General features: G+C 43.2%; 1 protein-coding gene across 1 annotated transcript in view; it reads right to left on the minus strand.

The window, feature by feature from the left end:
• The window catches only part of LRRC48 (leucine rich repeat containing 48), a 126856-nt gene that overhangs the window by 63532 nt on the left and 48118 nt on the right, over positions 1-15206 (minus strand). Inside the window, exons 2-3 of the mRNA XM_006875550.1 lie at positions 14215-14331; positions 9889-10055 (exon numbers count right to left, since the gene is read on the minus strand). Of these exons, the coding sequence (XP_006875612.1) occupies positions 9889-10055; positions 14215-14331 (284 nt within the window). The remainder of the gene's footprint in view (positions 1-9888; positions 10056-14214; positions 14332-15206) is intronic.

Below are 15206 nucleotides of genomic sequence, written 5' to 3' on the forward strand. Positions count from 1 at the left end.
CCATTATGTTAATTTTCTGGTGGTGCTGTTCGTTCCTTTGTTCTGCATGCCTTCTAGTGTTGAGTTTGTGTATTTTGTGCTATTTCTTGTCAGTTTCTTCTTAGTTTTCATGTTTGCTTGTTCTGCTTGGAAGTTCATTTTCATGGTAAGTTGTGAAGTATTAACTTTCTTTGGGGTTACCGTATAGTCCATTAACTTTCTCCTCCATTTAAGATAATATGTTATATCCTGTAATCTACCTGACCTCCTCACCACCTGGATCTCTGTTCCTACATTTTCCCCTTCTTTGACATTGTTATTATTTTGATCTTGGTTGACCTTCCAGCTACTTTGAATTTGTTCTTATAATTTTGTTCTGTTCTGGACTCTTCTATCCATCATCTGAGTTTCAGGTGGTGTTGCTACGCCTGTCAATCTCTGGTTGTTGTCTGTTCTTGTTGATTTTCAGTCCAAAGAACTCCTTTTAGGATGTCTTGAAGTACTGGATTGACTGTGACAAAATCTCTTAACTTCTGTTTACCCTGGAATGTGTTGATTGCACCATCATATTTAATTGACAGTTTTGCTGGATAGACGATTCTTGGTTGGCAGTTTTTTTCTTTTAGGATTTTATATATGTCTCCCCATTGCCTTCTTGCCTGCATGGTTTCTGCTGAATAGTCAGAGCTTAATCTGATTTGCTTGCCTTTGTAAGTAACATTTCTCTTTTTCCTGGCTGCTTTTAGGATTCTCTCCTTTCTTTGATTTTGGAGCGCTTGATTATTATATGCCTTGGTGATTTTCTTTTGGGATCTATCCTTCCTGGGGCATGTTTGGCTTCTCGAGAGTTTATCTTCTCATCTTTCAAGATATTAGGGAAATATTCTTCCAGAAGCTCTTCCACTATCTCCTTTGTGGACTTCTCTGATTCTTCCTGTTCCAGAATGCCAATGATTCTTAAGTTATCCAGCTTCTTCATGTTATCCAGCATGACACTTAGTCTCTCTTCAAATTGTTTTATCCCTTTTTCTGCTTGCTCTTCTATCTTAGCAGTATTGAGAGACTTGCCTTCCAGCTTGCTGGTTCTGGCTTCCATCTCTTCAATTCTGATCCTTTCCCCTTTCAGTGTATTGTCCATTTCTGATGTTTTAATATTAATCATCTGGACCTCTTTTTGCAGGCTTTGAATTGTTTCCAATGCTGTATCGATCTTGTTTGGTTGCTCTTGTAGTACTTTCCTAACTTCTTCCTTGTTTTTCTCCACCCCATTTCGGAGCATTTGAATTTGTTTCCATATCATTCTTGTGAATTCCTTCTCAGGCAAATCCAAAACCTGCTCTTCCTTTCTGGAAAGCTTTTGTCTGTCTCTAGCTCATTTGTCTCAGTTACTCTTTTCTGTTTTTGGACATGTTTTGAGATCGTTTGTTGTGTTTAAAATCTTTTGTTTGTCATTTCCAGTAGTTTTGTGGTTTTTTTAATGCTTAAATGAATATTTGTTGCTGTGGTATTAAGCTTACTGGGTGTCTCCTGGTGGATATGAAAGGAGATAGGCTTTCCTTTTCGCATGTAATGCTTAGCAGCTGTTATTGGCTCTTGTCTCAATGGTGGAATATTATGGGGTATGCTTGTAGCTTGGCTATATGGCCATGATTGCTGACTCTTCTTTGGTTATGTAGGGAGAAAAAGCTCCCACATCCAGGAAAAATGAGAGATCAAAAGGCCCAAAAGTAGAAGCTATATAAAATCAGAGACAAAAGCCACCTCTTTGAAACAAAAATAAAATTGTGGCCGACTGGTCTGTCACCTTGCTACACAGGCAGTGTGTGTGCACTGTAGAAGCCTGCAGAAGTGGTTGGGGGTGTCTACTTACTTAGGTCCCTCCTCTAGTCACCACCATAGAGGTGCACAGATAGATATTGAGAAGTTAATAGGAGAGAGATTGTCTCTGAAGGTCAGTTAGGTATCTGCATGTGCACAGCATAATTCATGAAATAGTTGCGTCTTTTTATGTTGGGGTTTTACAGATTGTTCATATAGTTTGTCTGTCAGGCCAAACCTGCTTTTTTACTTGCTGGATAGGCAGGAGTACAGGGTCCCACACAAGTTAACTTTAGGGCTGAGACCCACAGTCAAGAAGTCAAAAGCAGCAGCCAAAGAATTTGCCTTTGGACCAATGGGACTCTTTCTCTCTGTGCTGTGGGAAAGCTATGGTCTCAATGCTGGACTTGTTTGGGGGTGCACACCCACCCGCCTGAAGGTGTCAGGGCTGGGCAAAGAAGATGTGACAGGGAAGAAGAGGAAAATGTGTAGAGTCCCTCCACACCTCCTTTTGCAAATGTCACTGTGCTGCTTTTAGTGCTGGTTCCCTGTGCCTGTCTGGCTGTAGCCCCGCCCTCTGACTGCCTCCTGGGTGGGATGGCTGCAGAGGGAGTCCCGTGTCTTGACCGATTCCTAAATCACAATATTTTCCTTTATTATATGATTTTTCCACTGGCAGTTGTGGGAAACTGACAACCTGAACTTTATACTAGATCCAGAGCTCTGGTGCTGATCCATGAGAGCAGCTTCTCTGGGTTTTCAGCCCCTTTCCCACGGTGCTTGTCCTACCTGACTCTGCTCTGCTGCCTCCCAAACTGGAAGTCCCCTGCTCTTGAACACTGTAAAGTGGTCTTTTGTAGCAGATTTGCCCCCTGCAATATATCATGTGATTTCTTGACTGCTGCTTCAATGAGTGTTGATCATGGATTCAAGCAAAATGAAGTTTTTGACTTCAATCTTTTCTCCATTCATTATGATGCTATTTATTGGTCTAGTTGTGAGGGTTTTTGTGTTCTTTACATTGAGGCACAATCCATACTGAAGACAGTAGTCTTTGGTCTTCATCAGTACTTCAATTCCTCTTTGCTTATATCAAGAAAGGTTGTATCCAAAAAAAGAAAGAAAGAAAAAAAGGTTGTATCATCTGTATATCACAGGGTTGCTAATGAGTCTTCTTCCAATACTGATGCCAGATTCTTCTTCATATAATTCAGCTTCTCAGATTATTTGCTCAGCATACAGTTTGAATAAATATGGTGAAATGATACAACCCTGGTGCACACCTTTCCTGATTTTAAACCATTCAGTGTTCTCTTGCTGTGTTCTAATGACTGACTCTTGGTCTCTGTACAGGCTCCTCATGAGCACATTAATTGTGATAGCATTCCTATTCTTTGTAATACTATCCATACTTTGTTATGATCTACACAGTCAAATGTCGTTGCAAAAATCAATAAAGCACAAGTAAACATCTTTCTGGTATTCTTTGCTTTCAACCAGGGTTCATGTGATGTCAGCAGTGATATCCCTCTTTCCATATCCTCTTCTGAATACAGTTGACTTTCTGACAGCTCCCTGTAAATGTAGTGCTGTAACCACTTTTTAATTATCTTAAGCAAAATTTTACTTGCATGGGATATGAATGATATTGTTCATTGATTTTGCACTTCATTGGGTCACCTCTCTTTGGAATGGGTGCAAATATGATCCATGTCATTTTTTTGACCATATAGTTTCTTCCAAATTTCTTGGCACAAATGAGTAAGGGCCTCCAGTGCTACATTGGTTTGCTGAAGCATTTCAATTTGTACTTTGTCAATTCCAGGAGTTTGTTTTCCACAAATGCCTTCAGAGCAGTTTAGAAATCTTCCATTAATACCATCAGTTCTTGATCATCTGCTACTTCTTGAAATAGTGAGCATAGACCATTTTTTTTTGGAACAGTGACTCTGTATTCCTTCCATTCTTTTTGATGCTTCCTGTATCATGCAACATTTTGCCAATAGAATGCTTAAATATTGCTAATAAAGGCTTGCCATTTTCTTCAGTTCTTTCAGCTTGAGAAATGCTGATTGTGCTCTTCTCTTTTAGTTTTCTGACTCCAGGCCTTTGTACATTTCATTATAATACTTTGTCTTCTTGAGCTGCCCTTTGAAATTTTCTGTGCAGCTCATTTAATGCATCATCTCTTCCATTTGTTTAACTTCTGTACATTTGAGAGCTAGTTTCAATATTTTCTGATATCCACTTTGGTCTTTTCTTTCTCTCCTGTCTTTTTTATAACTGTTAGCTTTCTTCATGTATGATGTTCTTGATGCCATCGCACAGCTCCACGGTCTTTGTTCTTAAGTGTCAGATTCATCAAATCTGATCTTGAATGACAGAGTAAGCAAACACCCTGAGCCAATACTATGCAACAAAGACACGGGAGACCCAGTGAAACAGATACAGATGGTGATCCTGGAACCCTGAGCATCAGAGGATAGGGCAGAGAGGTGGATTGAGTGCTTACTGGAAGAGGAAGCTGACTAAGAGCAGTGAAAGAGAAGAAAAATGGCAAACTGTGGGTTGGTGTGGCATGGGCAGCCATCTTGAGCTTTTGCAAGTGCTTGCTGACACAGTGGCTTGTAGGCACAGGTTGCAGCTGGAGATTTTCAGTAAAGGACTACAATCCTCCTTTGTTCTCATGGCCAGTCCCCACCCTCACCAACCCAGCAACCTCTTTTATGCCTGGGTTTGGGAGCCTGGTATAGAGCCTCTGCTTCTAGAGACATGTGAATCTGCCCTGAACTATGCTACACAAATAGTGAGAACTAACTTTGTTCATACTTCCAGTCTCTACCACATTCAGGATACAGGTGGTGAGAGCCTGAGAACACACCAATATACAGTCATCAACTAAATAAAAACACAACAACACAATGTCTCAGAGAAAATAGACAATTTCAGCATACACAAAGAAACAAGACAGAGTGCCTCAAGCAAGTAACCAAAATACACAGTTAGAAACCATATCACCAGAAATGATCTTGGAACTATCTGACGAGGAGTTTAAAAGAATGCTAATTTGGCAACTTCAATGGATTTTGAGAAAGATCAAGAAAACTACAGATGAAATCAAGGAAAACATAGACAAAACTGGAAAAATTCAGGAAACAAATTAACAAAATGATTGAAAAAAAATGGGAGCCATACAAAACCAGCAACTAGAAAGTCCAAAGATTAGCACTAAGACTTCGGAAATAGATTATACACTATAAGGGCAAGAAAGAAAAGCAATGGGAAGCCATGTTACTGAGCTTGAACAAAAATCTCTCGATATTCATCAGCCAGAGGGACAATCAGAAAAAAGAACAAAAAAATCTGAAGAAAGCCAAAGATTTATGTGGAACACTATCAAGGAGCTCTGGTAGCATAGTGGTTACAAATCGGGTTGCGAACCACAAGGTCAGCAGTTCGAAACTACCAGCTGTTCTGTGGGGGAAAGAGGAGGCTTTCTGCTCCCGTAAAGATTTACAGCCTCGGAAACCCTGTACAGGGTCTCTATGAGTCAGAACCGACTCCACGGCACCTAACAAATCAAGAAGAGTACCTTGTGTGTAGCTGGAATACCAGAACAGACAGAGAGAATAAGAAATCTCCATATTATCCAAGAGTTTTTGGGAGAAAATTTCCCTAATATCATGAAAGATGAGAAGATAGACATTCAAGAAGTTGAACAAATTCCAAACAAAATAGACCCTAAAAGAAAAACATCAATACATCTTATAAATTAGCATTTTAAAACCAAAGACAAGGAAGGAATCCTGAGAGCAGCGTAGGAAAAACAAAGTATTACCTATGAAGAAGGACTAATCAGACTAAGCTCTGATTTTTCAGCAGAAGCCATATAGGCAAAAATGGCATGACATATATAAAACTCTGAAAGAAATAAATTGTCAACCAAGAGTCATATATCCAACTGGCTTACAAGTGTTCAAGAGGAAGCCTAGATCCAGAGGGTATAGAGGAAGGTAGAATCTCCACTGAGCAGTATCCAAACTGTCTAGGTGGGACTGATGAAAGGAGATGGGGATAGGACTCATGAGGTACAATGGTGAATAATTGATATCAGGACTGACTGTGAGGGTTAGAAATATAAAGATAGACTTTTTTAGCAAAAGGAGGGGAGTGGTTGACTTTGCAGTCCAGAAGCGGAGGTCCCTGGGATCGTCAAAGGAGAAGAGCGGAGAGCAGGACCCTACCCCAAGAAGCAGTGACACCAGAGATGGAGGCAGAGATGATGACGTGGAGAGATGGAGCAGCTGGAGGCTTTAGATCCATAGAGGGAGAGAGGCTGTGTGCTGATGACCAGGGAGCAGGCTTGTTAATGATGCATGGAGGGGATTGTAACCATGATAATGAAACGATATATGATAGGATGAATGTAAAGCTAATGTTCTCCCATGTAAACTAACTCATAACTCACAGTAAAACATTAAAAAAAAAAAAAACCAGTCATCTATCCAGCAAAACTGTCCATCAAATATGAAGGCAAAATTAGGTCCTTTTCAAACAGAAATGAAAGAATTTGTAAAAACTAGACTAAGCTTACAAAAAATACTAAAAGGAGTTCTTTTGGACAGAGAACCAAAACAGCAGACAACAACCTGATAATAACATACAAGAGAATATCACCGAGACTCAACCGAGATATAGAAATACACAAAGAACTATAAAACTGAAAACAGAGAACCAGACATACAGTAGGAAAAACAACCCCCCAAAAACCATCAAGTAAAATGAGGGAATGATGTCGTTACAGAACTTCCAAATGAGAGGAAATTAAATAGATTTCAAGAAAATAAATAAATAAACAAACTTAACAATAACCCTAAAAACTAGACCAAGTCTTACTCCTAACCTAAGTAGGCGTGGGTCCAGGTCTTAAGAAGTTCATATCTGGGAGATATACTGGACACTTCCAAGTCCCCATCACCTCCAAGATCAACCTCAGTAACACACCTGGACATTGGTCCTCAACATCCCCCTCACTCTCTCCAGTTTCCTGGGACCACCTCTTCAACAACCAGTGGCACAAGCCCTCAAGTCAGCTCTGCATTCAGCTGGCCAGGCGAAGCTTGTTACTTGCAAGTCTGCATCCTTCTCATGGAACCAGTCTTTAGTCAACCATGCCCAAACTCTTGCAACCTCATTGTGCCCAGGTTTCCTTCCTGAACCACAGACCTTCCCTGACACATCCCAGCCCAAGAGTCTTTCTTGGCTCTCCACTGCTTTCGAAGCCACTCAAGGGGATCTGAAATAAGGACTCACTTCCCAACTGCACACTCCTCAACCTTGCCCAGTGACCTCAGAGTTCTAATAGCCCTGGACCAGGATGACCTTCTCTTGTTCTCCTCCAGGCATCACTCACACTATTCCTTCTTCCTGCTGCCTGCTAGAATGTAAACATTCCATTGAATTTGAACCCAAAGTCACCTTTCCTCCCAACCCTCTCCTGGGAGGGCTCCTAGGTACAACATCTTCCATTGTGGAGACCTTATTTCAGCCAGACCTCATTCTCTCATGAACTCCTGGGACAGCCTTGGAAGGTAGGGTATGGCTATGCTCTCCATATTAGGAAACTGAGTCACAGAAAGGTTGAGTCTCAGATTGTGCAGCAGGGAAGTGAAGCCAGGCCATTTGACTGGCCTAAGCAAAAAAGGTGCCTTGAAAGGATATTGGGCAGAAACCAGGAATACAGAACAGGATGCAGTAAGTAGTGTGGTAAGGTCATGGTGGGATCACCTCTCACACAGGTTCTACAGATGTTACCACAGCTAGTCCCCAAGTTCTTATCCCCAGCTTGGATGCTGCAAGTCCATCCAGTTGACCTTTGTCTAGGTCACCCAGACCTCAAAACTCAAGGAACATAAAGGAAACAAGGGTAAATTGCTACAATTTGATGAACTTGACCTATACTCATGGAGGCAGTAACTCTAAATACCAACAGAGAGGGAAGGAGTCTTCCATCAAGTATCAATGCTATCCCCTCTGTACACAGGGTAGATGTTGTTGTTGTTGTTGTTATGTACCGTGGAGTCAGTTCCGACTCATAGCAACCCTGCATAGAGTTTCCGAGGCTGTAAATCTTTACAGGAGCAGAAACCCTCCTCTTTTCCCGTGGAACAGCTGGTAGTTTCGAACTGCTGACCATGAGATTAGCAGCCCAATTCGTAACCATTACACTACTGTTGTTGTTGTTGTTAAGTGCCATCGAGTCGGTTCCGACCCATAGCGACCCTGTACAGGGTTTCCGAGGGTGTAAATCTTTACGGGAGTAGAAAGCCTCATCTTTCTCCCGCGGAGCGGCTGGTAGTTTCGAACCGCTGACCTTACGGTTCGCAGCCCGATTCGTAACCACTACGCTACTACTAGAGCTCCTTATATAGGGTAGATAGAGGTGGGCAACTTAGATATTGACTACCTAAAATGAGGGGGTAGTAAAGGCACGAAGTGACTGGCTTACAATGTTTCAAGAGGCAGTTTAGTTTAAGAGTGTGTGTGGGAAGGTGGAGTCCCCACTGAATAGTTTTCATCTTTTCTAGACAGGTCTGGTAAAAAGAGATGGGGATAAGATTCTTATGATTCAATAGTGAGTAATAGTTATCATGTCTAATTGCAACTGTCACAATTATAAAGGTAGAAGTTTTGTAACAAAAATGGGGAAGTATTTAATCTTACAGTCCAGAAACAGAGGACCCTAGGACCATCAAGGGAGAAGAGTACAAATGGAATGCAGGACCTTTCCAGAGAAGCTGCGACACCAGAGGAGGAGGCAGAGATGGGGACATGGAAAGAGGGAACAGCCGAGGACTCTAGATTCATGGGAAGAGAGGGACAGAGAGCTGGCAGCCAGGAGGCAGACTTGCAGAATGTGTCTTTTGGTGGTTTAAATTATTATATATGCCTGAGTGTTTAAAAAAAAAAAAAAAGAGCTAAAATGAATAAACAGAAATACTGTTAACTGATAGTATATGAAAGGGATTATAATCACTGTAATGAAACAAAGTATATGATTTGTTGAATGTAAAACTGATGATCTGCCCTGTAAACTTTCACTCAATTCACAATAAAAATGTTAAAAAAGAACCCAAAAAACTCAAGGAGCAGAAACCTCACTGGTGAACCTGGTGAGGGTAGCCAGCCTTTCCCCCAAATGAGCACTGTCCACTGCACCTCACACAGACACAGCTGATACCCCAGGTTTTATTCCTGCTCATGACACTGGCTCCTTTGCACCTGTGGGTGTGAGTTGCTCATCTTTGCCTCCACTGAGCCAGTACACATGCCCACAATCCGTAGGCCTGTACTTCGATGGATGTTTATTAAATGACTGTAGGGCTTGGGGGGAAAGTGATGCAACTGGTACTCAGTGGTCCTCATTGTTTTCTTGTGTTAAAGCCAAAGCTTTGAACCAGTTCTTTCCAGTTCACTTATGGCTGATGAAGTGTAAATGAGATGGACTAAAATTTGCAAAATGTGGGTGCTGAGAACAATAACCAGAATGGGGAAAGTTACGGGTCGATACCCTCCTATAATGTAATCTCCCTCTTAGAAAACAAGGACAGCATGCTCATTGCATAGCAACCATATCTCTTGACTGCCAAAGTCAGAAACAACAATGCCCTGTTCGAAAACAAGAGCACTGTCCACAACGCTTTCAATGTGTCACTCCCCACAGTGTGGACTATCATCCTATCTCCTGCATCAAGTTCCTGAAACAGCTCATTATTATTTTTCCCATTCCAGTTATAGTTCCAGGCAACCACATTTTCCAAATTCTAGTCCATTTGGTTCTACTTTATTGGTCATGACTGAAGTTCAAAGCAGTGCAAAGCCCTGCATTAAGTATGGTGTTTAAATATTACCAAGCTTCTCATGGAACAACCTAGATTTCTGACTTTTTGAGGACAAGGGGAAGATCTGGAAGCTTAGTAATGTATGGCCCCTGGAACAAACACCACCATCAGCACTCCCTGTTGTCCTAAGGTCCTCAGCCCTCCTTCAGCCCAGGCCAGTTGGTCTTACCACCCCCTGGTGGCCACTCACATTCATCATGTTGAAGATCTCATTGTTGTCCAGTAACAGCACCTGCAGCTTGACCAGTGCATCCAGGGAGTCAATCTTGGAAATACGGTTATTGGACAAACTCAGGTCCTCCAGGTTCACCAGTGTGTTCAGTCCCTCGATGGTCTCAATATTGTTGAAGGACAGATCTGGGAAGCAGGAATAATTGGTTTAGGGATGAACTGTCCAGGCTCCATGTTTCGTGAGCTCTCAGTCAAGCTATTGGGCCAAGGTCAGACTTGCTACCTGGCGGCAGGTAAGCTTCTAAGAGCTTTGCATGGATTTTCTCCTGCAGCTCCACACCCTCACCACCTTCTCACTTCTGCTTGAGAATCTTTGCCCCATCATCTTTCTGGCTAGGGATACACATCACTCTTCTAGGAAGTGCTTATATGCATTTCCCAAGGGGAGGCCACTGTAGAGTCTCCTTCCTTTACTCCAGGAATCCAGTAACACTACTTCCCAGCAGCTCAGCACTGACCACTTTATAAAGTGCTTGGGTGTGTACCCTCAACAACAACTGAATGGTAGCTTAGAATCTCTTTCTCCTTTTTATCAGTTAGGAAGCTGAAGCTCAGAAAGGATCTGTGACGTGCTCAAAGCCACCCAGCTGACCATAGGGAGTAATCTTGTTCTCTCATGATTCATGGCCAGCCAGGCTTTCCCAGCTACCTCACAGCTGGCTCAGGCTCCTCTCCAGCCTCAGCACTATGGAAACCACAGAAATTGTCTGGGAATAAAAGTACTTCTTCCCATGACAGGGTCTCAGGGCTGCAATTCTGTTCTGGAATACCAGTGACCCAGAGACCAGAACAGGGCATTTTTCATGACTTTGAAATGTGATGATAACTGCAAGCAACCACATTGACAAGGTGGTCTGGGAACAGTTTAGCCACATCCTATTTGAGCCTCAGGTGATGTTGATGGGCTGTGGTTAAGCTAGCCCACTTCCCTGACAGCTTCTGAGACTAACGTTAACTTAGTGTCCCTTCTCTTTGCCAGGACCTTTACACTATGACTGAGTGAAACTTCACAGCACAGTAATCATCACTATGAAGATGAGGAACCTGAAGTTCAAAAGACTGTGGTAATCTTCCTGATGTCACACAGCATACACAAGAGAGGTGAAATGATTTGTGCAGAATCAGTCCACACTGGCAGAACTGGGATTTAAATTGGGCTGCACCAAATGCCAGCCTGCACACTCCTATCCCACTTGGCCACCAGTGTCTCTCCTTTGGTGGCCTGTCTGCCCCCACCCTCAAAACTAGTAGTGCATTGGTCAATGTGTAATAACTAGGGGGAAAGACCTGATTTACAGTACTTTCCAATTTCTGTCGTCTAAATACTCTCCCGATGGTAGATTTCATGGAAGCAGCAGTCAAGAGATGAGACGACGTATTGCATTAGGCAAATCTGCTGCACAAGACCTTTTTAAAGTGTTGAAGAGCAAAGATGTCAGCTGGAGGACTAAGGTGCGCCTGACCCGAGTGATGGTATTTTCAATAACCTTATATGCATGTGAAAGCTGGACAGTGAATAAGGAAGACCATAGAAGAACTGATGCTTTTGAGGTACGGTGTTGGAGGAGAATACTGAAAGTGCCATGGGCTGCCAAAAGAACCAATAGATCTGTACTGGAAGAAGTGCAGCCAGAGTGCTCCTTGGAGGCCAGGATGGCCAAACTTCGTCTCTCATACTTGGACATATTGTCAGGAGGGACCAGTCGCTGGAGAAGGATACCATGTGTAGTAAGGTGAAGTGTCAGAGAAAAAGAGGAAGACCCCCAGCGAGATGGATTGGTCAAGTAGCAGCATCAATGGGCTCAAGTGTGGCAATAATAGTGAGGCTGGTCCAGGATTGGGCAGTGTTTTGTTCTACTGTGCATAAGGCTGCTATGAGCCAGCACCGACTTGATGGCACCTAACAACAACAATGGTCGATTTCAAAGAAGGTGGGGTGGTACAATGGGTTAAGCATTTGACATAAGGTAGATGGTTCAAATCTACCAGCTGCTCTTAGAAAGATGACGCTGTCTGTTACTATAGAGATTTAATCTCAGAAACCCATTGGAGCAGTTCTACTCTGCCCTACAAGGTCACTGTAAATCAGAATACATTTGACAGCAGTGGGCTTGGTTTGGGTTTGCCTGATTTCAAGCTCCCACCACAACACCTCTGGAATGCAAAGCTGCAAAGAGCTGTGTGAGGGTGGTTTTTCAAGAGCCAATGCTAGCAGCATCTGTAACCCCAGCTCTGTGGCAGCTAGCTGTGCTTGAGATGTGGGGACTTTGCTGAACCATCCTAGCCACCCCATTCTTCCTGGCTATTTAATATTGGGTTGCCAAGTGAGTCCTGCTCCTAGAATCTTCTCTGTGAGTGCAGCTTGGCCTCCTACTCCTGGCATGCCCTCTTTTTGCTTCCTTATCCCATACCAGGACATCAAACTACCTGCTGAAAGGCCTAAGAGCAGGGCCAACTTACTATCTGGGTACAGGGGCTCCAGCTGGTAGGAGATAGGCTTTTGTTAGGGGGGAAGCAAAGTCTCTCTCTGGATGGGCAGGCTGACAAGGGTTCTCAGTGGGCACAATGGCACTGAACATATATCTAAGAGACTGCTGGGCCTGCTAGCTTTTGCTGCACATCACAGGGTCCAATTGCCTGTGCATGGTAGGTCTTCCCAAGAGGCACATGATGCAGGGCTAGGGCTGACCTGAACTTGCAATGACAGTTCCACTCTGGCTGCCCTTCTGTCCTGTAGAGAGATGACTCTGGCAATGCAGGTGGACTGTGATGGGGAGGGAGGCCTGAGTGTGGTCTGCCTCTGTTACAACTAGCTGGTGACTGTCAGGCCAGTTAGCTTCTTTGAGTCTCCATTTCTGTATCTATGAGGTAGCCTGGTAAAGCTTGCCGACAGGGCTGCTTCAGGCTTGCAACATCAGCACGGATGTTGCTAAGAGTTCTTGGAAAACTGTGAGGTGTGATACCCTGGGATACCCCTGTAATCAGACAGCAGTCTGGTAGGACATGTGGGTTTTAGAGTCAGACAAGTGTGCCTTTGAATCCTAGCCCTGTCAGTTCTTGGCCGCATAGTTTTGGGTGAGTGACTTGGCTTCTCTGAGGCTTGACTCATTGTCTGCAGAATGGAATTGAAACAGAGAGCCATCTGTTAGGATTCTTGTAGAGGGTCAGTAAGACAAGGTGTAGGTTAGGGATTGGACTGTGTCCCCCTAAAAGAAGATGCTGAAGTCTTAACCCCCATACTTGTGGTCATAAGTGAAAATAAGGCCTTTAACAATTTTATCAGTTAAATTAACATGAGGTCATCCTGGAGTGGGATGAGTTCGAATTCCACTTGAACGGTGTCCTTTTAAAAAGAGAAGTGACCCAGTGCCACACAGAAGAAGGATGACCATGTGAAGATGCACCTGCAAGCCAAGGAATGCCTGCCTTGGTCTGTAGGGTAAGCACTGAATTGATAACCTCAAGGTTGGTAGTTCAAACCCACCAGCTGTTCTCAGAAGCTGGCATTATAGCATGCATCAACAGCAACCAGAGCTGAAGAAGACAAGCAAGGATCTTCTCTTAGAGTATTGGAGAGATCATGGTCCTACTGACACAACCTTGAATTTGGACTCCCAGGCTCTTTCTGAGATAATAAATTCTGGTTCTTAAGAGCCATCCAGCTTGTGGTACTTTATTACAACAGACCTGGAATACTAAGACAGCCTATAGCTAACCCTTAGGTTTATCCTCTTCTCTCTGTTAGGTGCCTCATCAGATGTGAGGGTGCTTTCCAGCAGGAGCAGCAGATTACCAGTGAGGGACAGAACTCGAGTCAAGCCAGGCTAGGAGCCTGATGCACCCACTTACCTGCTGTGACCTCAGTGTGCTCTTCTCTACAATGGCGGTGCTGTAAGGATCTAGAGGTCTCACACAGAAAGAATATAGGCCCATGCTTAGCATACAGTAAGAGCTCAATTCACACTAACAGCTGTGATGCTTATTGCAACTGTGGGGCCCACAGTTAACTAGCAATTTGAGTTTAGGTTAAATAGAATGGCTGTCCCAGAGAGATTGGACAGATGGGAGCAGACTATTCTTTCCTGGTGTGTCTGTGCTTTGTCCAGCTCAGAAACCAGACTGTAAGTGCTCATCATGTTCTTTTTCCAGTGGATGGTAGCTCTGCTGCCCCAGGATCATGATGGCTTGGCAGAAGACTATCATATGTGATTACTGTCTCCTAGGCAGGTAATACCTAGGCAGGGCATCATCTTAGATTTGGGCAGACACACAGATGGGGCCTTACCCAGCCAGATGAGTTGTGTGAGGTTCTCCAGGCCCACGATCCTCTCAATGACATTATTGTCCAGCTGCAGCTTCCTCAAGTTCTCAAACTGCCAGAGGTTGTCTATCTGGAGGATGTCTGAGGTAATCAGAGGATATAACTTGGTTGGTCACAGCCTTGGGTTAGGGTTTTGTGCCAGTGTATGGGAGGACTGAGGCAGTTAATATTAACCATACAACAGGTCCCACAACACTCCCACCTTGGAGTATCCAGATGCTTGTGGGATAGGTATTGAGAAGTCCTATGAACCCTAATAGTACAAGAACAGTGATCAGCGCTGTCTTGCAGGACTACAGGAAATCCTATTGGATCCACATGGGGAAATGATGGGGATGCACTGTTGGTAGGAGAGCCAATCAATCCATTTGGTCTATCTGAAGGACAATTTGGCAATGTGCACTAAAATGTTTGTCTGTGCTCTTTGGTCTTGCAATTTATCTACTTGGAATCTGACTGTAAAGCCACAATTGTGTGTGTGTATAAAAGATAACCTAGAGGAATATTAGAAGCAGAAAAATAGGATAAAAAGAACAAATGTCCCTACATGGAGGATAGAATAAATCTACCATACACAGAGAGAAAGAGGAAGAGATCTGATCTTAGTTAAGAATCTAGATCCAGTCATGTCTGAAGACCACCTGCCCCAGTTATATAAGCTAACTTATTCCCTTCCCTACTTGGGTCAGTTTTTAGTTTGGTTTCTGTCACTTGTAGCCAAAAGAGTTCTGAGATGCAGAAAAGACACTAGACAAAATTCAACATGATAAAAACAGGCAATAAACTAAGAATAAAAGGGAAATTCTTAAACATGATAAAGAGCATTTACCAAAAAATGCACAGTAAATATCATACTAAATGGTAAAAGACTGACAGCTTTCCCCCTAAAATTGGTAACAAAATAAGGATACCCACTCTCACCACTTGTAGCTTAGTGGTTACGAATCGGGCTGCAA

The sequence above is a fragment of the Chrysochloris asiatica genome, unplaced genomic scaffold (genome assembly GCF_000296735.1).
Source record: "Chrysochloris asiatica unplaced genomic scaffold, ChrAsi1.0 scaffold00331, whole genome shotgun sequence".
Taxonomy (NCBI): domain Eukaryota; kingdom Metazoa; phylum Chordata; class Mammalia; order Afrosoricida; family Chrysochloridae; genus Chrysochloris; species Chrysochloris asiatica.